This window comes from Vigna angularis, chromosome 4 (genome assembly GCF_016808095.1).
Source record: "Vigna angularis cultivar LongXiaoDou No.4 chromosome 4, ASM1680809v1, whole genome shotgun sequence".
NCBI lineage: Eukaryota > Viridiplantae > Streptophyta > Magnoliopsida > Fabales > Fabaceae > Vigna > Vigna angularis.
This window is the reverse complement of record NC_068973.1, coordinates 1245870-1271621: the sequence shown is the minus strand read 5'-3', so window position 1 is coordinate 1271621 and position 25752 is coordinate 1245870. Positions and strand designations below refer to the sequence as shown.

At 32.3% G+C, this 25752-nt stretch overlaps 3 protein-coding genes across 4 annotated transcripts; 2 read left to right on the top strand and 1 right to left on the bottom strand.

The window, feature by feature from the left end:
* Nucleotides 1-322: 322 nt before the first annotated feature.
* On the top strand, nt 323-7956 carry LOC108321148 (probable histone-arginine methyltransferase 1.3). 2 transcript variants are annotated; one of them, XM_017552814.2, is made up of 15 exons: nt 323-799; nt 949-1011; nt 1308-1410; nt 1913-2059; nt 2156-2259; nt 3388-3486; nt 3577-3646; nt 4096-4192; nt 4275-4329; nt 4658-4741; nt 6415-6492; nt 6777-6880; nt 6988-7160; nt 7256-7389; nt 7574-7956. In XM_017552814.2, exons 1-15 carry the CDS (start codon nt 620-622, stop codon nt 7673-7675), a joined length of 1593 nt encoding a protein of 530 aa, XP_017408303.1. In that variant the 5' UTR covers nt 323-619; the 3' UTR covers nt 7676-7956. The 2 variants fall into 2 exon arrangements, with proteins under 2 accessions (XP_017408303.1, XP_017408302.1); XM_017552813.2 differs by having other exon boundaries at nt 324-799; nt 7256-7407.
* Nucleotides 7957-9783: 1827 nt separating this feature from the next.
* On the bottom strand, nt 9784-11563 carry LOC108321102 (uncharacterized). Its single transcript, XM_017552750.2, has 5 exons — nt 11168-11563; nt 10962-11068; nt 10695-10842; nt 10260-10454; nt 9784-10160 (listed from the first exon to the last, which is right to left on the bottom strand). Exons 1-5 carry the CDS (start codon nt 11384-11386, stop codon nt 9930-9932), a joined length of 900 nt encoding a protein of 299 aa, XP_017408239.1. The 5' UTR covers nt 11387-11563; the 3' UTR covers nt 9784-9929.
* A 7171-nt stretch (nt 11564-18734) lies between these two features.
* LOC108321130 (ABC transporter C family member 14) lies at nt 18735-25540 on the top strand. Its single transcript, XM_017552782.2, has 11 exons — nt 18735-21070; nt 21287-21607; nt 21835-21921; nt 22056-22676; nt 22784-22948; nt 23128-23422; nt 23553-23767; nt 23856-24161; nt 24470-24533; nt 24829-25068; nt 25223-25540. Exons 1-11 carry the CDS (start codon nt 18935-18937, stop codon nt 25315-25317), a joined length of 4545 nt encoding a protein of 1514 aa, XP_017408271.1. The 5' UTR covers nt 18735-18934; the 3' UTR covers nt 25318-25540.
* The last annotated feature ends 212 nt before the right edge of the window (nt 25541-25752 follow it).

Genomic DNA, 25752 nt, shown 5'->3' with positions numbered 1-25752 from the left:
AACTCATCATAAAAGACATTTTCACAAATGAATTTCTACATTTATTAGAATGTTCTTTTTTATTATTTAAATTCCAATAAAGTTTCTAACACGAATACCATTATTTTGCAAATTAAAAGTCTTCATAAATGAAATTGTAATAAATAATTTGGAGACATATTTATTTGTGGAATTTCTTTTAAAATAGATTTATCGTAGAAAAATAACCTCCAACGATACTATTGCCTACATACATGACACATGATACATACATCATACATAATACATAGATAGCATTAAAGTAAAGTGGATAATGACACAAGACTCCTGGCTCACCCTCTCCAACACAAGGCAATTACACCACCACACACTGACACTCACACAAACACACTATAAAACCCCAGACCCGAAAGCGGAAACTCTTTCGTCCTTCAACCAGCTTCTCTCTCTCTTGGCGGCGGCTCTCAGTTCTCGACCCCAAACCCTAGCTTATTTCCATTTCTTAAATCAAAATCGTGTATATGTAGTTTCATTTCATCTTTCTACACGTTATTTATTTAATTACATATACACACACGATAATTATATTATCACACGGATAAAATCATAGAGAAAGGTTGAGGCTGGAGAAGAAACGAAAATGGATTTGGTGGAGGAGAAGAGGAAGCAGCGAGAATTTGCATTAGCGTCGGTGTCTGAGGTTTCTTCTTCTTCCTCTTCATCTTCTTTGTCGGGTGTTGCTGTGTTCGCTGGTGACCGTCTTCAAATTCGGAACGAATCTAACCTTATTCTTCTCAGTGCTCATCTTACAGATGTTCAGGTTCGTTTCTGTTTTTTTTTAATCTCGCCAGATTCTTTGGTTTTTTGGTGTGTTCACTTCGTGATGGAGTGTGCGGCAAATGGTGTTGTGATAGTGATGTCTCTGTTTTGGTTGCGGTGTATTGAAATGTATGTTTTTGTGGTATACAGCCATTCAGGTTAGGTCCTATTGAATCTGTTTGCATGGTGGAAGGGTCTGATGCGGACAAACAGGTACACATGTGTAAACACCTTTTGCTATCTCATCTATCTCAGCTGGTGTTGTTTCATTTGGCTCGCACATTATAAGTTTTGTTACTATTTTTTTTGGTGTTTAGAAGATTTGAGCTTCAATTAATTGGTATTATGGTACTTGTATTCTGTGTTGTTTTCTGTATTTTTTGTTAATTTGTTTTCAATAGTGATGTTTATGCTTGTGTTGGGCGAGGTTGACACGATTGCTTAATTAGTTGATGTACTGCATGCCATATAGATATGTATGTCTTTTAACTGTGCTATTTTTGAACCAGACATCGTATTCCAGTGGAGTCGCTATACAGTTTAGAAATGTGGAAGAGAGTGAGGCCTTCCATTGTGTATTCCAACAATGGAAGAAGGAATTCAATGTTCAAGGTGCTGTTTTGGAAATTTGTGTAAACCTTCTTGTAGAATGCCATTTGACAAACTCTGTTTTTGATTTTGATTAACTCGGTCATCTTTGGTTTGCAAAATAATATTTATAAATCAACTGCATTGTTGCTGCTGTTGACAATTGTGTTAATTTAGATGAAAGAATTTCATCATTCAATGTGTTTTTAGATTTTCTGAATGGTTAGATGGTTAATGGATGTTTAAAGAACTTGTAATAGTAGTTTGCAGTGTTGAAATGATACACATGAAGTTAATGTGGATCTCACTATACTCAGAAGCATTGTTTGTGTTGTATAACCTTTATGTTTTTTCTTTACGATTAGCAACTTGTTTGTATTTTGCAGTGTTAATTAATTTCTGTTGGTTAAAATATTTTTCATCTTCAAAACTGTTCATTATTGTTCACTCCATTCATGCTTACATTGGTTATTTATTGGTAATATAATATATTTTTTTAATTATATATTTGATTTTTTTATTGCAGGAGGAAATTTACCAAATGGAACTAATGTAATAACTTCTAAAAGCAAGTTTGATGAGAAGATAGAGTCATCTTCTGCAAAAATGTATTTTCATTATTATGGACAACTTCTGCATCAACAAAATATGTTGCAGGACTATGTGAGGACAGGTTAAACATAATTATATTCTATGGTTTTATATTTAGTTATTTTATTTTTTTGACTTCTTCCTATTTATTTACTGTATTGTTCTTGTTTTTCTTTAGGAACCTATTATGCTGCAGTTATTGAGAATCGGTCAGATTTCATGGGCCGTGTAGTAGTTGATGTTGGTGCTGGTAGTGGAATTTTGTCATTATTTGCTGCCCAGGTAGTTTAACTCTCTAATTTGCAAAGTCTATATGCCAAATGAGATTGCTTAAAAATTCTGTGACTTTCCTGTCCAATCTTTCTTCCCGCACTTAGTTTCTCACTACTAAACATTGGACCATGACTGGTGCAGAGGACTAAGATTAAAACTATCACATGGCCTGGCTAGCTGAACCAACAAAGAAACATTTACAAAAGAAATAAAATTCGTCAAACATTTTATACTTCAAGGGGGGAAACACTTGAACTCGACTAAACTTGACCTCTTTTGCAAACAGACTGTCTAAACTTCAATTTTGTCCTTAATGATACTTGGACTTTACTCTTTTTTTGTATGTAAATTATTTAATTTCAATTTTATCTCAATTAATCTTCAAAATTTACTATCAATGTCAGACTTCCTATTTCACAGTAACTCCATCACTTTGATGTGGCACTCTGTTTTACAGCAACAATTCTCATGCTTTTGATTCCTTTTACTTGTCATATGACACTCTATCTTACATGTAATATACATGTAAGTACAAAAAATTGCATCACAATAAAGAAGATATAAAATATAACAATTAGTTTTAATATATATCATTTGAATCCTAAGAGGTATGATTCTTTGGCAAAAATTTGTTTCACCTTAGTTTGTAAGTAATATGAATTACAAAGGCTTGCTTCCGTGAGCAAATAATATTAGAGATCATAACAAAGTAATTAAATAATAATCATAAATATTAAATATGTCATTATAATAATCTCTACCCTACGCAGCAATGAAAAATCAATCAATTGCTCCCTGAAGTACTCTGAAATTGCAAATGAGTTTAACAATCTGAACATCGATAGATATTCACCATGACTTTAGAAACTTCTTTAAAATTGAAATTCTTATTTCTGCTCAAAGCTCAAAAAGAGTCACACTTCCCTGACAGTGAAATCGTGTCAATAACTAACTTTGTTAAGTTGTAAGGTTTTGTGTGTGCTTCCTGAGCCCACATAATACTTTTCCAAGAAGTGGGTAATTTCTCTTGCATCATAAGGAACAATTCTTAACCCTAGACAACAGAAAGACTGGAACTACTCTTATTTTCTTTTGTAAGAAATGGTGTGTTTCATTATTGTTCTGTCTTGTTTCCAGGCTGGTGCAAAACATGTTTATGCTGTGGAAGCATCTGAAATGGCAGAATACGCACGTAAACTTATAGCTGGGAACCCAATACTTGGACAACGAATTACAGTAAGATTTTTCCATAGTTTCCTTTAGTAGTCATTGTTCATTAGTTATCTGATTGTTTAGGGCTATGTCAAGTGATATGTTTACATATAGGTTATTAAAGGCAAAGTTGAGGATGTTGAACTGCCTGAGAGAGCAGATATTCTGATCTCTGAGCCCATGGGTAAGCTTCTGATTTACTTTCTTTTGTCAATTAGAGAATGATCTTGATAATCCATTAAAGTAGTCCATAGTGCAGGCAGGGTGCTGCAATAGAGTGCCCCCTGCTGCTCATAAGGCATTTGTCAGAGCACAGGTTGCAAATGCTCCTACATTTGTAACCTAGGTAGACAAGGCTCTACGACCCACATGGTCTGTAACCATACTCAGTTCTTCATTGCAACTGTAGTTATTGTGGAGGTGGATACTCTTTTCCACTATTTGCAATTGACTACTGTGTAGTCCATGCATAAGTTAAATTTTTGTCAATAGATTTTTCTGCTGCCGCCTTGTGGTGTTGAGATAAGTTGTCATAGGAATTTGGAAAGGCTGAGTGTTATATGGGGATCAGCAGTTTTTTAATAATTTTGTTCATAATTTATTAGTCAGGAAGGTTTCTCCGTTGTTGCGCAGGCACCTTGTTAGTCAATGAAAGAATGCTGGAGTCTTATGTCATTGCAAGGGATAGGTTTCTCACCCCTAATGGGAAAATGTTTCCTAGTGTAGGAAGGTAATTTGAAGCAAACTTTCTCTACTTTTTCCTCTTTTGTGATTTATTTTTCTGCTCCTAACCTTGTTTATTACTGCTGCAGGATTCACATGGCTCCCTTCAGCGATGAATATTTGTTCGTTGAAATTGCTAATAAGGTGTGCAATTATTTGTTGTTTTACAGACACATTACTTTCTTACACCTTGCACTTCTTTTAGTTCTTTGATGTAACTGGATTACAGTACTCGAAAGATCCTGCTTTCTAAAAGAACAATTATTTTGGCTTTGTAGAACCCTATTTGTTGGATGTTGGTTTTTAAATTTTCTTTCAGACTTGTACCATCATATAACATTCTTTTAGTGATAGTTGATAAGAGAAATTATCCTTGTTATCGGACCATTGTTTTAAACCAATCATTTTTAAGATATATTATTCTTCTTTTCTGAATTTCATTGATCAATATTGTTCTATTTTACCTGTTCAGGCACTGTTTTGGCAGCAACAAAACTATTATGGCGTTGATTTGACGCCCTTACATGGTACTGCCTTCCAAGGATACTTTTCTCAGGTATCGCCCAAGCTTGGTTTCAAAAAATGAAATGAAGATTTCTAACTGGTCTTTTCCGATAAGAATAGGGGTGTATTTGGAACATGTCTAAAATGTTTGTTGGTGATCCCCTTGCACATTATATGTGATATCTGTTTCTGGAGATCATAAGGCTTACAATTCACTTAGAGACGACAGTAGTTATTGTTTTGTTCACTTAGACATATGAATGCATTTTTCGTGTTTGAGTTGCAACATCACCTGTTTTTCATACTATTCTGTGTCAAATTCATGATTCTATGAGTCATAGTATTTGGCATTTACATAGCAAGCTGAAAATGCATTTCAATTGGTCCATATGCAGCTTTACATTTAGTTCTGGCTTTTTTTGTTTATACTTTCCCTTGTTACCTCTAATTTTAACATAATCCTCTCTTGGTTTCTTTCCTTTCTTCCTGTTGCATTCCTGATGCAAGCATTCCATTCTGTCAAACTCATTGTCTCTTAATAAATTGGCACCTATTTCTATTATCTTGTAAAATATCTGCATGCTTATTGAGAGTTTGTATTAAGTGACAATGGTTTAAATCTAAGGGTCAAATCAGGATCTGCTTCCGTTGTAACATAGTTGGAGTGCCTGGCAAATAAGTTGAGTTGGAATAATATTTGTAATTCACTTAGCAAGCTGAGGGCTATACTGTTATTTGAATTTCTAGACTTGATATTATCATTATTATTATTAATTATATGGTTGTCTTTCATTAGTTTACATTTTTAATTATCTCATGTATATGTTGTATTTTTTTTTGTCTGTAGTGCTTCAACAATAAGTCGTTATGACTTTTGATATGTTTTCATGAATGATTTTTGGAGTTGCCAATATTTCCTATTCATTCTGAATTGATAATACTAGTTACCATCGAATCTGCCTCTCAGGTTTAATCCTCGTTTTCTCTCGAATTCCTTCTAACATACGCCTTTCTAATATGGGGTTCTTGTCTATCAATGTTTATTGTGAGTACTTTGTTGGTCTCAGTAAAGATGATCCAAACATTGGGTTGTGGAAAATACAAATTAATTAATGACAATTGGTGGTGTGGTGCCTACTGTAGAGAAATGGTAGAATCTAGTTAAGTCGTTTAGATGTGCATGATGAAGATCAGTAGGAGCCGGATTTAGAAGAAAAGATTTGATGGAGTGTAGCCCTATTGTTAGAGGTAGAGGAGACAGAATAATTATAGTTGAAACCATTTAGAAAGATTAATCTTTCCTGTTAGGAGATGGTTAGTTGTTCTTATTAATGGTGTCATATCTCCATGATTTGACATTTTTACGATTTGTTTAGTTTTCTCAATCCATTTCAAATTCCATGGGCAAGACTAAGATGGGTAAAATGAGTGTCTTAACCTTTACTAGTCGATTAGCTTTCTGTTTTTCTATGATACGTGTTGTTTTCTGAATTCTTTCAGGATCCCACATGCGAAACAGAAATGGGTAGAATAGAATTAAAATGTTTCTCAACATTTTCTATTACTAGTTTTTTGCCTCTAGGGATTCCTACGAGTGTGCCATTATGGTTGCTTTTTTGTCAAAAGATTAAAATTGGACTGCTACTATGGTTTTTAAAATTTATGTTGTGGTGAATACATTTATTATATATTCTCCCACTTCACTTTTTTCTCTTCTCCATGCAGCCTGTGGTCGATGCTTTTGATCCAAGGTTGTTAATAGCTGCTCCTATGTTCCATGTGATAGACTTTACCAAAATAAAGGTGAGAATCTTCTCAGTTATATTTGGTTAGATGGTTACTTTCCAGAGATCCTACCCGCTGATAAATTCCACTTTCCGTGAAACAAACTGATATCATCTCCACAGTAGTACTCCACCTAATGCATATATACCAGCATATTTCTGACAGGAAACTTGTTAATAGAAATATGTGACCTGGTAGTTTGTATCCATCAATTAATCCTTTTGGTCTATTGCTGGATCGCGGTTGTATTCCTTCTTGAATTATATTGTATCAATGTGCTCAAATCATGTTTCATTCTGTAGGAAGAGGAGCTATATGAAATTGACATTCCTCTTAGATTCATAGCCACTGTGGGTGCCAGGCTACATGGGTTGGCTTGTTGGTTTGATGTGCTGTTCAATGGAAGGTAATCGTTCTCTTCTACGTGATCAATATTGTCTGTTTTTTCATTCATCACTTCTTTGTGATTGTTTGCATAAGACAATTTGTCACTCAATTATTCCAAATCCGCAGTACTGCTCGAAGGTGGCTTACCACTGCCCCTGGTTCACCTACAACCCACTGGTATCAGTTACGCTGTGTTCTCTCACAGCCAATATATGTTGTGGCAGGGCAAGAAATCACTGGCAGGATGCACTTGATTGCCCACACTGCGCAGAGTTATACAATCTATTTAACATTGTCAGGTTGGTAATTGTGTGTGTGTTTTCTTTTTTCTGATTTATTGCTATATTATATCTTGCACCATGTTGTGGATGAACAAATTTCAATTTTCATTTAGCGAAAACATGGGGCCCTGGTGCTGAACAAGGAGGGATTCTTCAAACATCATCCTGTAAACTTGATCTGAAAGAACCTTACTATAGAATGTCTCAACCGCAAGCTTATCCATTAAACCAAGATCAGCAACCTCAAGTACTTCTACCGACACAAGTATTGAATTTATAATCCAATATCTATTTTTTAACTTCTTCCTGCAAGCTTATTGAGTATGAATCTATGGAAGAAATGCAATTTTGTTTATAAGAGTAGTAATGCAATGCAATCTCTTCCTGTTTCCTGTACTAGTCATTTCTGTAACAGTCAGTTTGTTTGCCAGGATATAAACATCCAATCTCAAGATTTGGATGAGGTGGAGATGATGCACCAGCCTTCGCCCAAGTCCTGTGCTCAAATTGACTCCCTCATGCAGAATGCATAAGTTGATGAATACTTTATGCTTTGTAACATGAATGAACTTGTTAGGGGAATATGTCCGTCTTTATTTGGATATACCCCTTCCTTGTACATCGATGTTCTTTCTATCTATTGTGAGTGATTGTGCTGCAAAATCCTGTATTCAATTGCATCGTAATTTATCCAGCAACACATTGCATTCTTAAGCCTGGTAAAATTGTGAGCCTCATCTTTTGAGGCATTGCATCTGCCTTTGAAAGGACATGTCAGGTTCATAGGGGGAAAAGCGTTATTTTTTCTTAACTTGAAAGACTTGTTGCTCTTCATTGCTAATTGGAAGTGAAGTTTTTATTCTAAATTATATACCGTTTTTATTCCTCTGTAAGTATCTACACTGACAGGCTGCATGACATGGTTTTTTTGTTGGACGCAGTTTGGAAACATGGTGGTAGGGTAGTGTATTGATCTAAATAATTCTTCTAAGTGCAAAACATTTGTTAGTTTGATCCTTATTTTTACTTCTCGTCATGGACAATGCTAACTATAAAAACATTAAATGATCCTTGGTGTCTGGAAGTATCTATGTAACTTTACATTTGAGGATTAAATCGGCACTTGAATTAGCCGAATTGACACCAATTCCATTTTAATATACAACTCCACTATCTAAATACTTCCCTGCATATTCTCTATATTTTAACAAGGAGAGGTCTAAGTAAGCCATTCATAATTTTAAGAAGAGTAGTCGTTCATGTCCCTAATTTGTCTAATTTAATTTCTGTACAAAAACTCAATATCTTTTATGTAATGTTGCTAGTATAGTAATTCTTGTATTTTATAAGACAAGAACTCCACGAGGACAATTAGACATGCCAGATAATAGGATGACATTTACTACATGAAAGACCCTAAGCCTATCAATAGTCACTCCCTCATATATGAATCCACCATGACCAATGAAGAGAAGACTCAACTATACCATTGTTGGTTAGGATATCCTTCATTTCAAGTTGTAAAATTTGTTTCCCTTTCCTATTTAAGAATTTAAAGATAGAAAGTAAAATATAATGATAGTGTCAATATGAATGTAAAAAATTTACATGTCAAAATATCATTTTTTAAATATTATCACCTACCATCCAAAAAATTATCTGTGACAATGAATAAGAGAACTATTTCAAGCAGCCTCATCTTTAGTCGCAGAATATAAGAGAAAAAGATAAGCCTATCAAGCTTCTAAATATGACATTTGAACCTATGCCTAAACCTCCTGGGCCTAGAGAAGCCTGCATCTTAATCTACACATATTCAAGTTTATTCAAAGAGAGAAAAGGTCACTCCAGAGTCTATGTCCAAGAAACCAACCTACCACTATTACATGATGTAACTATTTACTATCCTATATTTTTTGATGATTAAGTTGGGTGCATGGTACCAACATGGATGATTGTTTGCTCATGGAAATAAAATAAGGATATCTAGCTTTTTAAAACCAGGATAAAGTATTTTAAAAAAATTATAATCATAAGTATTTGCTTTCTTTGAATTAATTTTCTATATTTCTTAAAGTAATCAAGAGATTGGTGTATTTATATTCGTCCATTATTCTTAGTAAAATAGAGAAGAAAATATGTTATTCTTTCTAAATTTGAGAGTTATCAATATCTTGAAATCACACTAATAAAAGAAGGTCCACCCTTGCCAAGACCTTAAATCCAAAACACAGAAATAGGAACCTTGATTAGTGAACTAGGACAAAGTACATATCAGTAAACGAAAGGCAAAATTATTAAACAAATCGGTAAACTACAAGAATCAATAGTAATAAAATGGCGGCTAGAAGACTCGATAATTTTTAAAATCTTAAAATTGTCCTTTTTGTACCATTTTTAGCTTTTATAAATTTTACTATCTTAAAAAATTATGTATAGCATTGCTTATAAATCCAGAAGCTACAAGTAACAGGGTTTAACAAAGTATTATGGAAATTAAAGTAATAAAAGTATTCTTCTTTATATTATGCTTTTTTACAAGACAGAAATTCTTTCAAACATCTATCTGTTTTTATAAACTGAATATAGGGAGAGCAAATCGATAATTGGCAACCGCTATATATAGAGAGATTACACAGTATTGTAAATGGAGCAAACTGACTGAATGAAATGTTATTTCAATATTGCTACTCAAGAAGGTAACACTGAATATAAAAAAAAAAATTGACACTCATGAAGAAACATGAGCTGAAACACAGCTAAACTAAGAGAGAAAGCATTTCCTTTTCAGGGCTTAACTATTTTCAACATTGAAAGTGCATGAATTGGTGGCAACTTGGATTGGCAGAAGCTCTGCCACAACTCCATCTTCTGTTCTGCGTCCTTAGTCAGTGCCTCATACACGTCAGTTGCAATACTTCGGGCTGCATCTCTTGCCTCTGGAAGTCTATCATTCAGTAAATCAGCTGCCACTTCAATCAGTTCAGCCAACCCAAAGTGCTCCATTTCTTCAAGACCCTGCTCACATTCACATACCTTAGAACAGTGCATAGACACAAAAACAAACAACGTAAAAGAAAGAGTTAATGTCTACATGTGTTTGTAATGTCTACTCACCATCTTTGAGACACAGTTGGAGAGAGAAACAGCAGCCTTGGCCCTGACCCTAAGGTTTTTGTGACTCACATATACCCTTAGTTTCTGAAGCAGAGGAAGAGGGGTCATGGAACTAACCATTGAGCTTAGTGCCCTATCAGCTTCTTCACACACAAACCTTTTATCTTGGGAAGCTTTTAGTAGAAGCTGCAGCAGCTGTTGATGTTGAACCAAACAACACATTCCAACCCATTAGTTGACAACAACAAAAAAGGATGTTTAAAACATGTTTCCTCAAGTTCTGGTCAAAATTTATCTTAGTCACAACATTTTTACAAATTTAAGAACTAAAACCACCTTTGAAAATGTACTGAGTAAAACCAATTTTGATGAAAAAATACATTTTCAATGAACCCTACAAAATAGATCATATCAGAAAAATCTGAGTTAAATTACCAAGCCATCAAATGCATCAGAGGTCTCGGGGTCAAGCAACTTGTCACCAAAGGCGTTGAAAATATCAGCAGCTGCCATAATTGCGGTTTTGCAAAGGGCACTACGAGGGTTCTTCATTGTCTTCGTCACCACCAACACAATACTTCCCCTGCCCACGACATCATCTCATTAATTCCTCGAAAATCAATTGCCCCAACAGTCAAAGCTCAAAACTTAAAAAAAAACATATAAATTTAAACAAAGAAAAGAGCATAAAATATCCCTTACAAAATAGGGAATAGAAGGGGTGAGTGGAACACCGCAAATCGCCTAGCATTGTTCAGAGACTCACAAACTTTGGTCCAATTTTTCGAATTCAAATCTTCAATCAAACTCTGCATTTCCAAACATTTTTATGTTTCAGATAAAATAATCCGAAGAGATTGAATTCCAAATCTTTAATCGCACCGGGAGAAAGAAGAACACACGCAAACCTGAATCTGAACTTCGGGATCGGACAAGGGTTTAAGGTTGTCCGAGGAGACATAGTCAACAGTGGCATCCCCTGATGAGGGCAAGGGAACTTGGTTTTCGCCATTGACGACAGCAGCACGATCTTGCTGCTTTTGGGTTGCAACAGCGATCTTGGGTTGCTTTTTGGGTCTCTCTGGTGTTGTTGTTGGGAGAGCGTTGTCGATGGGTCTGAGAGCCATTGTCAGTGTTGCAGAACAAAAGAGATGATCGAGAAATGAGAGTGAATGAGTGAGTGAAAGATTTGATAGATTCCAAGAAAATTTTTGGGGCTTAGGTTTAAAAATGGAAAGAGACGTTGGGGTGTTGGGTTCGTAACGGTAACATTTTTAAGTGGCAAGGCTTGTTTGAAAATGAAACGGTGTATGATATTATTAGAGTTTGAGATTGTTTGAGGGTAACATATATATTGTTTCAATAACCAAAATAAGTAGAAAAGAAATATAAAATTGTTTCTTTTGCTTAACTTGATGATTGAAAAGGAGAAAAAAAAAACTAGTTGAATAATTAAAACCGAGTTTAATTTTTTTTATTTTACAAACTTAAATTAAATAAATAATTTTGTTGAACAATCTAAAGTAATAATTTAGTCTAAAATTTTATTTAAATATTATATTTTTCTATTAGTATTAGGGGAGTTATGCTTATAGGATATTAACTTCGCCATGCTTCTCATTTAAATACAATCATTTAATAAGATCCCATTTAGAATGTTTAAATATTATTTTATTAACTTTAATATGTCAATCGTGTGACATTACTGAAAAACAATACTCTAACTATATGAATAAAAATAGAAAATTTTCTTATTATAGACTAAGATGATAACAAATATATGTTAGAGAAATAATTTACATGTTTAATACAATTCTAATATTTATTATTTTATGTTACTTTTAAATACTATATCATCTGTACAAAAACTATTTTTTGAAAGTTAATAACTTATAACTTTCTTAATTTATACCTTATTGTGATTAAGAATGTTAGTATTAGTTAAATTCATTTAATGCTCTTAATTTCATAAAATAAAAATTATAATTCTCAAATTACTCTTAATTATAACAAAAACAAATAACATTAGTATAATAACATTGATAATTTTCCCTAGTGATTCATAAATATAGGAGAGGAAAACAACTTTAAGTGCCGAATCAATGAATTTGTTTTATTTAGGAACTAATTTTAATGTTATTAAGCGAGGAGATTTGTGCGTGAAAACAAATTATTAGCTATTTTATCGAAAAAGCTAACAAAAATAATTTTGTATTTTTAAGAAAGTTTGGAATCATGTTTTATTTCTAGATATTAAATTTATTATTAATAAACGAGTTATTAAGTGATTTGGTTATTATGAAAAATTTTATTGTAGTGTTATGGTTATAAGAGAGTTTCTCCAAGTTTTTCACACCAATATTGATTCATGGTAAATGTTTTTTATTAAGGTAAATGATTTGACCATTTGACCATAATTGAAGAAAAAAAAGGGTGAAAGCAACCCTAGCCACTCGAAAGAGCACTCCCTTTTTACTTATTCTTAGTTCTCTTCTCTTTCTTTTTTTCTTTGCATATTTGTTCTTCTTCTTTCTTCATCTCCCTTTCTTCGTTTATTCGTGGCTTGCTTTCTTCTCTGTTTGCTTAACTTCTTTTGTTTATCTCTATCACAATTTTGTTTATTTTGAGGTTGGTTCATTTCATTCTTGATGAATTGTACATACATGTGTGGATTGAATTTTAGTTGGTCTAGATGCATATAAGATTTCACAATGTGTTGAAGTGTACAATAAATTTGGAAAGATGCCGAAGGTAAAAACAAATTTCAAAATCTATTGAAAGAATTAATAGATTTTGAAATTCATTGATTCTTCGATCAATTTCAATTTCGAAATTTGTCGTGTTCTTTTATGAATTTTGAAATATGTTAAACTATGTGAATTTAAAATTAAGTTTCGTGTATCTAATTTTGTTAAATGAAGACACCATCAAACGTCTCCCAAACAAAACGACCACCAACACTGTCCACCAAGAAACACAAATGAACCACCAAAGAAGGAACTAGAGAAGGAAACTTTGAGACAAAAACACATTGGACCATTAAAAACACAATGGAACGGAAGCACAAGAACAATGGAAGTAGGACCACACGAGAAAACAAAAGCATTGCAAGAAATTTGGGAGTGTAGAGGATGAATATAAAAAGGAAATATGGTGATTGGAAGTTGGATGTATTGACCAATCTCATTTACTGAGTTACCAACCTCATTTACGAATAAAGATTTACAAGTACAGGGAGAAGTTGCCTTATTATAAACATATATGCTTGTTAAAAGGATAAGAAAATTGAACATGAATAAATCTTGTTATTAAGAAATTTATAAAAAAATGATAATAAAATAATAATAATAGAAATTAATATAATTATAGTCTATAAATTTATAAAAATAATAATAATAAAAATAAAAATATTATTATGGATAAATATTTTTTAGTTTTTAAATTTTAATATAAAATTAAAATCCAGTTCTAAATTTTTATATAATTTATTTGTAAATTTTATAAACAAATTTTAACTCAATTGTATTAAATTTTATTACCATATTAAAGTGCATTTTAGATTAATATTTAAATAGTTTACAATATTTAACACATTATAACTTACATATTAGTTTAGAATAGTGTTTAACAGGTATTTAAATAATTGGATTAAAAAACTGTATTAATTAATTTTTAAAATTTAAAAATTAAAATATATTAAAAATCATGAAAATAAATAAATTTTAATTATATATATATACATATATTTAATTGTTATTTATTATTATTATTATTTTCCAATTGGATTGAATAAAGAAAGTGGTGTGAATGATTTTCCATTCTTATTTGTTTGGTGTAATGAGTGTACGCAACATCTTCAATATAAAGAAGGAAATAAGACAAACACACATCTTCACACTGTTTCTTCTCTTTCACACGCCTCCTTATGATAAACATAACACCACTCGTTTTTGTTTATTAAATATCACTATATATATATATATATATATTATCTGTTTTATATAGTTATGATGTTATAGTTATTAATATTAATGTTTTATTTATAACAATAGTAAATTATCTAAAATGATTAATGTATAAGTAAAATAAAAATAAATGATGATGATGATAATAATAATAATAATAAATTTATCTTACATTATAGTTATTTTCACTTATTTTTTTTCATTTTCATTTCCTATTTTTCATCCTATAAGTTATTAAAGATACTGAATAAATATTTAAATTATTGTTGGTACGAGATTATTGTGGTCTTTGAGTCTTTTGAAATATTAAAAAAGATAAGATGTCGGTAGAATTATTGTTGTCCTTTGTGATATGTGAAACCAAGTCTCTCACTTTAATTTTGAGTGTGAAGAGTTCTATTTGCTGACAAAAACCAAAAATCCAAAAAAGACAATGAACTTTATTATGTAATCAATTATGCCATTTTTGTTTGTGGTTTCCTATACGTTTCCAATTTATAGAATGGGTTCATATTATAATTTTCATCTTTTAAATTAGTATCTCAAAATAAGTTAAATTTAAATCATTTTTTTTATATGATATTAGATTTTGTTATATTAAATCTTGTTGGATAATGGTACCATATCTTATAGTTGTTAGATCATTCGCAAATATTTATAGATGTCTCGATAATTTTATAATGATTAAAGATAACATTATTTTATATCATATAAATCAAAATATTTGTCCTATTAAAAACATTTAACCCTTTCTTTTTGTTAGATTTTGTTACAATTATAAATAAAAATAAAACTCCTTTACATGTAAAAGAGATTCTAACAAAATTTATTCTCATGTTTACTTTTTTTTTTCATTAATTTTTATAATAGTATAATTTATTTATGTTTCATAAAATATATTTTTTATTATGAGTTTAATAAGATTTTTTATTAATTTTTTATATGATGACAAATTATTAATGAATTTTAAAATCTTAACATAATTAAAATATCAAAATTTATAATAAAACAATGAATCTTTATAGATATAAATAAAACATGATTTATTTAATTTTATAAAATAATATTGACATATATTTTTATAAAGTTAACTATATTTATCGTATTATTAGTTATCAATTTACTATTTAACTATAAAAAAAATATTTACCTGAAACGTTTAAAATGTTTTAGTCTCTAACAAATAGTAATGAATGGAAGAGAAAAAAAAAGTTATAGTATAAATAAATGTAAATTTTATTTTATAAATTAAGTTAAATGTAATTTATTTTTAAAATTAGTATATTATAATGATTAACATTCGCGTAGTCATGATTCCATTTATATATATATATATATATATATATATATATATATATATGTTAATAACTTATATAATATCAAGTAGTTGAAAAAAAATTCTTATTCATAAAAAAACATACTTTTAATCATTTTTATTTTTAATTTAAAATAAAAAATAAAAAATTATTTAAATATTTTTAACTCTTAAATTTAGAATCCAAAAGCCAACTAAAATTTAGTACAAGGTTATAAGTTAGCAAATCTGTATATATAAAACTTATATTTTATACTATATTTATTTTTAAGCATTTTACTATAAATATTAATTAGTTTTTAAGAATATAAACCAATATTAAAATACTTTCTCGGAAGGTAATAAATAATAACAAATATCAATTATGCGTCACAGAATACTTTTATCTTAATTTAAATCATTATTTAGTTATAAATTTTCAATATTCATTTTAAAGTCATAAGTGATTTGTTTTATTTAATTGTAATTTTTACTAAGCTCGTGACTATTAAACTTCTCAAGAAAAATTGAACTCTTATTTGTATAAATTGTATAAATACTTATAGAAGAAAATAAGTTCAATCAGTTAACAAGAAGCATCTGCATGAACTTATATTAGTATATTTTTTCGGTAAAAATATTTATGGAATAATGCATAAATTATTAGTCTTAATTAATAGATACGTTAAGTGTGATTGGTTTTGTATTATTTAATTATCTAGTGTTATGTAAGTGTATTAGTTTATTATGTCATAAGAATTTAATTATTATGAGGAAGATCCTTCGAAAGGTATCCTTAAATAAAACTAAATGAAGTTTATGCGCAAAAAGTTTCTAGCAATCTAGGACCAAGTGCATGGCACGTGACACAAAAAGTAGTAACACAAAACACTGAAAATAGTAAAACAAAAAATATTTAATATAGTCACGTGGCTATAGTGCAACGATTTTTTAAACTGATTTTGCAGGCAAGAGAAGTTATGGGAACAACTTCACTTTTTAGATTTTTTATTTAAAAATTATTTTTTACACATATTTTTAACAAAAATTAATCCTACAATTTTAGAGATGAAAACGTAAAAAACAATGCACATAGGGTATAAAAGGATTAAAAGTAACATATATAACAAATAGAAGAGATTAAAATGGTATTTATAAATATTAAAATGATTAAATAAAAAATAAAAAATAAGTTTGATATAGACTAAACAAATAATAAACCGAAAACAGTTATTAGATAATTTCTTGTTGTTAAGTTTATGTATTCCCCGTTAATTTCTATTAAATATATAATCTTTTTATTTCAAATTACTTTATATTTTAGTACTTTAAAAGATCACGTTTTTAGTATATAATAAAATATGTAAACTTCTACTCTAACTATGTTGTTAATAATACATGTTCTCTTGAAATATTTAGTTACATATTTATGAAAAATGAAAAAAATAAAATTAAAGTGGTTAAATAAATTTGAATTTTATTAAATGCATTTCGTAACATTCATTTTTTAAGAGTTACATTAACTATTAAACTATCAACGTCCCTACACAACTATTTTTCTACTTAATTGTGTTTTATTATATATTAACATGTCCTAATTTAAATTTATTTTTCTACTTAATACATATTATTTTATTCATATAGTTGTTCAGTGTTTTTGATTTTGGTCACTTTTAGTCTTGTATCTAATTCTCTTTCTGTCGAAATTAATTAATTAACTAAAGAGAAACTAAAACAAGTATATTAAAAAAAATCTATGTTTAAGTATAAAATTATAGTTTATACATCGTTTTAGACTAAAATTTTAAAAACCGTAGCCGTACTTTATTTGAATACTAATACACAATCTAAATCGTAGACTATGTTTTTTTGAAAAATTATATATACAAATAAACTACCGTTTCTATTGGAAACTGTAGTTTATAATAATGTATACACTACGATTTTTTTTATTGTATAGTAAGCTCTAAGATATATTTATTTAAAGGTGTTATTTCTTAACATTTATCTTGTAATTTTACTAAACAATTATAATCATATTCAATTAATCAGAGTTGTCTTGTCACATTGCAAAATTTGAGATATAGCGACGGTTATTTTTATTTTTTATTTTTATTTCTAATTAATCGATTTTCTATTTTCTATTTTTCTTTCCCTTATTCTCCTCATTTTTAAGAATGAAAATTCATTAATTCTAGAAGGAAAATAAAGTCAACTTTTTATTCCAAGTTTGACTAGAATTTTATTGATATTGAATATTCTGTATCTTCTGGAAACATCAATATCAAGTGAGGAATTTGGTCTCCGGAATTATCTTGCTTTGTAACATTATGTTAACTTTCTTTATAATTATTACTTATTTTTCAAATGGATTTTTTTTTATTACATATTCACAACGGAATATGATTTTTTTATACTGCTTCTGAAATTAAAAAAAATTATAATAATTTTACGTCAATTTTAAAATTAGTATAGAATTTTTTTTAACTAATATATAAACTCTTAATCCTTTACACAACCTTAAAATAAATATCATTAAATTAAACACAAAAGCAACAAATTTTAAATAAATTGTACTTTGACATAAAATGAATTAGAATATATGTATAGTGACTATATTATTTTATTTTTTTATCAAATGAGACTATAATTTTTAATTTCACATATAAAATATATATATTTCAACGTAGAAAATGAGTTGAAAATTTTCCTTAAACTAACGTGAATGTATATATTTAGACGTAAAAAAATAAAATATTTTTTTTTAGATAAACTAAAAATAAAACCAATTAAAAATATAAACATAAATTAAAACATTGTCTTTTATAAGTGGTTTATGACTACATTTTATTTATTTATAAAATTTTTATTTTAAGAATTAAGAAAAATGATTTTTCCACACATTTAAATTTTTTATATTTATTTGATATTATTCTTATTTAATTTTATTTCTTTTTTTTAAATACAAAAGTTTATCCTTTTAAGATTATTTTATCTTTATATTTTGTGTAGTAAAATGCATCAATTAAACTATAACAGGATGAATAATATCTTTGTACAGTGATTGGCATGAATGGATTCGGAAGACAAGGCGAACACGAGTTAGGTAGATGGAGAAACAACATGAGAATTTACATGTATATATAGTTATAGATACTCGGAACAACCTAGGTGGTGGACCTCACCTGATCCTCCAAAACCCACGCTGTTCTTTGTGGTAGATGCGTGGTTCGCATGGAACCTTTTTTTAATCACCAAGCGAGGAAAAAAATGCACCTCGTTTCACACAGCACTTTCCATATCATACTCCATACTTTCCTTTCCAAGTCACCATCTTTCTCACCGCCATGTTCAACTGAAGTCAAATCTTCTTATATTTGCACCACTTTTTCTCATACCTTCATATATCTATAACAATGTCACCACAGTTTCATATGCTGTTACCACTTCATTTTAACATGTCTTCTTCCTCTCCACCTTCCTGGGTCACTTCACCTTCATGTTCCACTCTTGACATTGATTCATCTTCACCTACTGCTTTTCTCACTGTTCAGTGGTTAAGGTTTCTTCTTCTATCACCGTGTCCTCAACGAATTATTCTATCTGCTGTTGATTTTATCTTCTTGCTCATTGTCTTAGCCTTTTCAGCTGTTAAACTCTATTATAGATTCACTTCCCGTCACACCTCTTCCTCCTCTGTTACTAAACCCCTTTTGCAGGAGAAACGCTCTCACTATAGAGTCACCTTCTGGTTCAAACTGACCTTCTTGGTGACCACCCTTTTGGTTGCAGCTTATGCTGTTCTTGGCGTATTGGCCTTTCAAACCAGTCTTTCTTCATGGATAGTCATAGAGGCACTCTTTCGGCTCTTTCAAGCTGTGGCCAATATAGTAGTTGTGATCCTATTGGTTCACGAGAACAAGTTCAAAGCTTCGGAGCACCCTTTATCGCTGAGAACGTATTGGATTGCAAACATGGTGGTTTCATGCCTTTTTGCCATTTCGGCTGTTGTTCGCTTTGTGGTTGTGGATGAAGCGAGGTTGGAGCTTAGTTTGAGAGTGGATGACGTGTTTTCTTTGGTTAATCTCCCATTTTCTGCGTTCCTTTTCGTTGTAGCAATGAAAGGAGTAACGGGGATTCGGGTGATTAGAAATTCTGATGAAGTGACAGCATATCAGAGCCTTTCCAATGAGAGAAATTTGAGTCCTTATGCTCATTCTTCGATTTTTTCCAAAACAGTGTGGCTTTGGATGAACCCTTTGCTGAAGAAAGGGTACCAAACACCCCTCAAGCTCGATGATGTGCCTTCTCTTCCTCTGGATTTCCGAGCAGAAAAGATGTCAGAGCTTTTCCAAAGCAATTGGCCGAAGGAAGAGGAGAACAGCAAGCACCCGGTTGGTGTCACCTTGTTTAGATGCTTTTGGAAGCGCATAGCTTTCACTGGCTTCCTTGCAGTTATAAGACTTGCGGTTATGTACGTTGGTCCAATGCTTATTCAGAGTTTCGTTGACTTCAGCTCAAGGAAAGACAGCACCCCCCTTGAAGGACTTATTCTTATTCTGATCCTGTTTTGTGCAAAATCAATTGAGGTCCTCACTGTTCACCAATTCAACTTCAACTCTCAGAAACTAGGCATGTTAATCCGTTCCAGCATCATAACTTCCGTGTACAAGAAGGGTTTGAGGCTGTCAAGTTCTTCAAGGCAGGCTCATGGCACTGGCCAGATTGTGAACCACATGGCCGTTGATGCACAACAGCTCTCAGATTTGATGATGCAGTTTCATCCCATATGGTTGATGCCACTGCAAGTAACTGCAGCTTTGGCCCTTATCTACAACAGTATAGGCGTGTCAGCTCTCGCAGCGCTGCTTGGAGCCAGTTTGGTGTTTGTTTTCACTCTCATTCGCACCAAGAAGAGCAACACATTCCAGTTCAGGATAATGAAGAGCCGTGACCTGAGGATGAAGGCCACGAATGAGTTGCTTAACAACATGCGTGTCATCAAGTTCCAAGCGTGGGAGGAGTACTTTGGCAACAAGATTCAGCAGTTTCGCGAAGCCGAACACGGTTGGATTGGAAAGTTCTTGTACTACTTTGCCATTAACATGGGAATTCTGAGCACTGCTCCTTTGTTCGTATGTGTTCTCACATTTGGAGCTTCTGTTCTTCAGGGTGTTCCTCTGAACAGTGGCACAGTGTTCACAATCAGTTCAGTGATCAAGATTTTGCAAGAGCCTGTGAGGACCTTCCCTCAGGCTCTCATCTTGATTTCCCAAGCGATGATATCTCTTGGGAGGTTGGATGAGTTCCTGATGAGCAAGGAAACGGATGAGGGTGCAGTGGAGAGATTGGATGGATGTGATGGTGACACCGCTGTGGAGATAAAAAACGGAGAATTCTCCTGGGATGCTGCGGATGCAAATGTGGCTCTGAAAGTTGAAGACTTGGAGATCAAGAGAGGAGAACATGCTGCTGTTGTGGGAACAGTTGGGTCAGGCAAGTCTTCGTTACTGGCTTCTTTGTTAGGGGAAATGATCAAGATATCAGGAAAGGTATGTACTTACTCTGGTTTGACTCATTATGTGCATGCTCATTACTACATAAATGTTGTGTTCGTTGCCATTGACTTATATTGATAATATGATATCCTAGTAGGAATAGATGTGCTTGAATGTGTTTTGTTGATTTCTGAATGCTCTAGCAAATGAAAATTTACTTGTACTGTTCAAAGTTGTCATCATTACTTTTTTTTTTCTTTAATCTTTTAGGTTAGAGTTTGTGGGTCAATAGCCTATGTAGCACAGACATCATGGATTCAGAATGCAAGCATCCAAGACAACGTATTGTTTGGTTTACCAATGAACAGAGAGAAGTACGAAGAAGCTATAAGAGTGTGTTGCCTAGAAAAGGATCTTGAAATGATGGAATATGGAGACCAGACTGAGATAGGAGAAAGGGGTATTAACCTCAGTGGTGGCCAGAAGCAACGTATACAACTTGCTAGAGCTGTATACCAAGACTGTGACATCTATCTCCTTGATGATGTATTCAGTGCTGTTGATGCACAAACTGGGTCATTCATTTTCAAGGTAAGTAAAGAACAACAAACATTGTTCACTAGCTTCATTTCCTTTAACGTTTTATGGTTTATGGTTTCTACTGATGTAATGTTTTTCATGCAATAAGAAAAGGTAGAACAAAGTATCTATGTATAACAAATAAATCGATCAGCATATTTTGGCTTCCATCATAAATACATTTCCTTTTACAATACAATTGCAGTAACGAAGTTTTTAATCTCTCCACCTTGTTGCAGGAATGTATCATGGGGGCTCTAAAAAACAAGACCATTTTACTTGTAACCCACCAAGTTGACTTCTTGCATAATGTTGACTGTATTATGGTACGTGTATAAAGACAATTCTCTTACTCCGAAGTGTTCTTCTGCTAATGGTGTTGTTCACCCACTCTCAACTATTTTCACCTCTAATAGTCTAATTCTTTCAACTGATTCTTGTTTTTTATACCATAATCAAGGTGATGAAAGAAGGGAGAATCGTGCAAAGTGGGAAGTATGATGAACTTCTCAATGCAGGCCTGGATTTTGGTGCACTTGTGGCTGCTCATGAATCCTCTATGGAGATTGCAGAGTCTAGCGATAAAGGTGGTGATGATTCGATTCAGTCTTCGAAACTGGCTCGACTCCCTTCAAAAGAAAAGGAAAAATCAGATGAAAAGCAATCTCAAAATCAGGCTAAGTCAGCTAACACCTCTGCTAAGCTCATTGAAGATGAGGAAAGAGAAACTGGTCGTGTGAACCTTAAAGTGTACAAACACTACTTCACTGAAGCATTTGGGTGGTGGGGTGTTGTACTGATGCTGGCATTGTCTATAGCATGGATGTTGTCCTTCTTGGCGGGTGATTACTGGCTAGCAATTGGAACTGCAGAAGGCACTAACTTTGCTCCTTCTACATTCATCACTGTCTATGCTTGCATAGCAGTTGGTGTAGCTGTTGTTGTGATGACAAGATCAATCTTATTTACTTATTGGGGTCTGAAGACATCTCAAAGCTTCTTCGTTGGACTGCTTCAAAGCATCCTGCATGCACCAATGTCATTCTTTGACACCACTCCCTCTGGCAGAATTTTGAGTCGTGTGAGTTTTAACGCCATATTTCACGTTAATTTTTGCTAGTAAACTGCATAAGCTAGCGTATTCTTTAAAGGATCATGCTTGGACTTACTGTGTTGTGAAATGTTTAGGTATCCACCGATATACTTTGGCTTGACGTATCAATTCCAATGATAGTGAATTTCGTGATGGTTTCATACTTCTCAGTGATCAGCATCCTCCTTGTAACATGCCAAAATGCTTGGGAAACAGTCTTCCTCTTAATCCCACTGTTCTATTTTAATAACTGGTATCGGGTATGATTTCTCTACTCATTCTTATTTCAATTCTAGCCTCTACAATGTTTTGATACAAAAAGTATGATGGAGTTTTGTTCATATTTGTGAATGGATAGTGCAGAGTTCTTAGGAAGTTGTGATTACTAGTAAAACAAAATATTCAGTGCCTTTTGACACTTGCTTGCTCTGGTTTACAGAAATATTACCTTGCATCTTCTCGGGAATTGACTCGCCTTGATTCTATCACCAAAGCTCCTGTGATTCACCACTTTTCAGAATCCATTGCTGGTGTTATGACCATTCGTGGCTTCGGAAAACAGAACGCATTTTGCCAAGAAAATATTGACAAAGTCAATGCTAGTCTGAGAATGGATTTCCACAACAATGGGGCCAATGAATGGTTTAGTTTTCGCTTGGACTACATGGGAGTGGTTTTCCTTAGCTTTAGCACTGTTTTTATGATCTTTCTCCCAAGTGCTATCGTGAGGCCAGGTACACCACACTACTAGATCCTTCATCTCCTACCAATTGAACTAATCAAACATTGGATTTTGTTTTATAGTTCAGAAGTATTTATTTATGAGATCTCGTGCATGACCAAGGATTATTCCTCTTGTTGCAGAATATGTTGGTATGTCTTTGTCCTATGGTTTAGCACTCAGCAGTATTTTGTCATTGACTATAACACTGACTTGCAATGTCGAGAACAAAATGGTTTCAGTCGAGAGAATAAAGCAGTTCACCAACCTTCCCTCAGAAGCGCCATGGAAAATGGTTGATAGCTCTCCTCCTAAGAATTGGCCCAGCCATGGCTGCATTGAGTTAAACAATTTGCAGGTACATAACGTAGTAGTCACATTCAATGACCCTTGTGATTCAGTAACGACTTCATACATAACCTTTGTTATTATATGGTGGTGAACAGGTTCGGTATCGGCCAAATACTCCTCTGATTCTCAAAGGAGTCTCTCTCACCATTCAAGGAGGAGAAAAGATTGGTGTTGTTGGTCGAACAGGGAGTGGGAAATCAACCCTCATTCAAGTGTTATTTAGGTTGATTGAGCCTTCAGCTGGGAAAATAATTGTTGATGGGATCGACATTTGTACTGTTGGCCTTCATGATCTGAGATCTCGATTTGGAATTATCCCTCAAGATCCTGTTCTCTTTCAAGGAACAGTACGGAGTAACATTGATCCTCTTGGACTGTATTCAGAAGAAGAAATCTGGAAGGTATATAATTCATAGAAGAAACATGCATCTATGTTTGTTGGAGTGCATGGTCCTGTCATTTTTTGAAAGAACAAAACATGTTGGTTTCCGAGATGAAGCTTCAGTTTTGTTTAGATAGCAACAGTTACAACAACACCAAAAGTGTCTGATGAACTGTGTCTAACTTCTAGTCCTAGTTGAAAATGTAGTTGTGCAATACAAAAGGGGAAAAAGTTGACAAGTTGCATGAAAACATGAGTTCAACTTCAGTTAGCTGTACTTTGAGATTCTCAAAACTGATAACTAGCTTTTTAATTTTGTTTCTGCAGAGCCTAGAACGTTGCCAACTGAAAGATGTGGTGGCTGCAAAACCTGAGAAACTTGAGGCTTCAGGTGTGTTATTCATACAATCAACAATACAACTTATAGACAACGTATTTTCTGACTGTTGGTACTAAAAAACAGACAGAAACGTCTAAAAACAGTTAATATATTAGTATTCATAAGATTACAACTGTTAATACCTTAACTACTCATAACACTCCAATGACTACTACTCATAAGACTCTTGCTAATTAATCTAAGTTTATTCCAAACCCAAGAATTCTGACATTGGTATTGCTTTATGATGTTGCACTTGGTGAAAGTATGAACTGATATACATAGTGTATTTTATTTTATCTGCTAGTGGTGGATGGTGGAGACAATTGGAGTGTGGGGCAAAGACAGCTTCTGTGCTTGGGAAGGATCATGCTAAAACGCAGCAAAATACTGTTCATGGATGAGGCAACAGCATCTGTTGATTCACAAACTGATGCTGTAATACAGAAAATCATCAGAGAGGATTTTGCAGACCGTACAATTATCAGCATTGCTCATAGAATACCTACAGTCATGGACTGTGACAAAGTTTTAGTCATTGATGCAGGTAATTATACCAACATGGCCTAACTACAACTACAAAATTCATAAATGTGCAGTTTCTTTCTTCCACCATTGCCAATGTTCTTACAATTTCAACACATTTTTTCTCCAGTTAGGCAATAGTGTAACAGTGATTTGGGTGATTGAATTTTTGACAGGGCTTTCAAAAGAATACGACAAGCCATCACGTTTGCTAGAAAGGCCTTCACTTTTTGCAGCATTGGTTAAGGAGTACTCCAATAGATCTGCATAAATATAGGCTTAGATTCTGACAAGGATATTGTTGTACTCAGTTTGGAACACATGACACCAAAGTCAAATGAGTCTGGTGGATCAATATTTTTGAGGTCTTTTAAGTTGTATCCATTCACTAGTTTAATAATTTGACTAGGATAGTATGCAATAAGATTCTTTTTTTAACCATTGGGTCATAAATATCCACTTTAAATGCAATTATTATTAATTTTTTCTTTTCATGTGTGTATTCATTTTTTTTTACTGTGCGAAGTTAAAACTTATGGTTAATCTAGTTATCATGAATTTGAACCAGGTTGAGTTTAAAAAAATTGTAAATTTTGACACAAGTTAAAATTAAATCCGACCTATTACGCAAGACTCTAATATTATAAATAGATGAGTGACAATAATAATATAAATGTTAGATAGTAATTTGTCTTTTACTTTTATA

Coding starts and splice junctions, on each gene's coding strand:
- LOC108321148 (XM_017552813.2), top strand. CDS start 620: ATGGATTTGGTGGAGGAGAAGAGGAAGCAGCGAGAATTTGCATTAGCG. Junction 3,647..4,095: donor TCTGATCTCTGAGCCCATGG/GTAAGCTTCTGA, acceptor GTTGTTGCGCAG/GCACCTTGTTAGTCAATGAA. Junction 4,742..6,414: donor TCCAAGGATACTTTTCTCAG/GTATCGCCCAAG, acceptor TTCTCCATGCAG/CCTGTGGTCGATGCTTTTGA.
- LOC108321102 (XM_017552750.2), bottom strand. CDS start 11,386: ATGGCTCTCAGACCCATCGACAACGCTCTCCCAACAACAACACCAGAG. Junction 10,843..10,961: donor CCCCTTCTATTCCCTATTTT/GTAAGGGATATT, acceptor TGTCGTGGGCAG/GGGAAGTATTGTGTTGGTGG. Junction 10,455..10,694: donor CTGATGCATTTGATGGCTTG/GTAATTTAACTC, acceptor CAACATCAACAG/CTGCTGCAGCTTCTACTAAA.
- LOC108321130 (XM_017552782.2), top strand. CDS start 18,935: ATGTCACCACAGTTTCATATGCTGTTACCACTTCATTTTAACATGTCT. Junction 21,922..22,055: donor ATAATGTTGACTGTATTATG/GTACGTGTATAA, acceptor ACCATAATCAAG/GTGATGAAAGAAGGGAGAAT. Junction 23,768..23,855: donor TTGAGTTAAACAATTTGCAG/GTACATAACGTA, acceptor GGTGGTGAACAG/GTTCGGTATCGGCCAAATAC.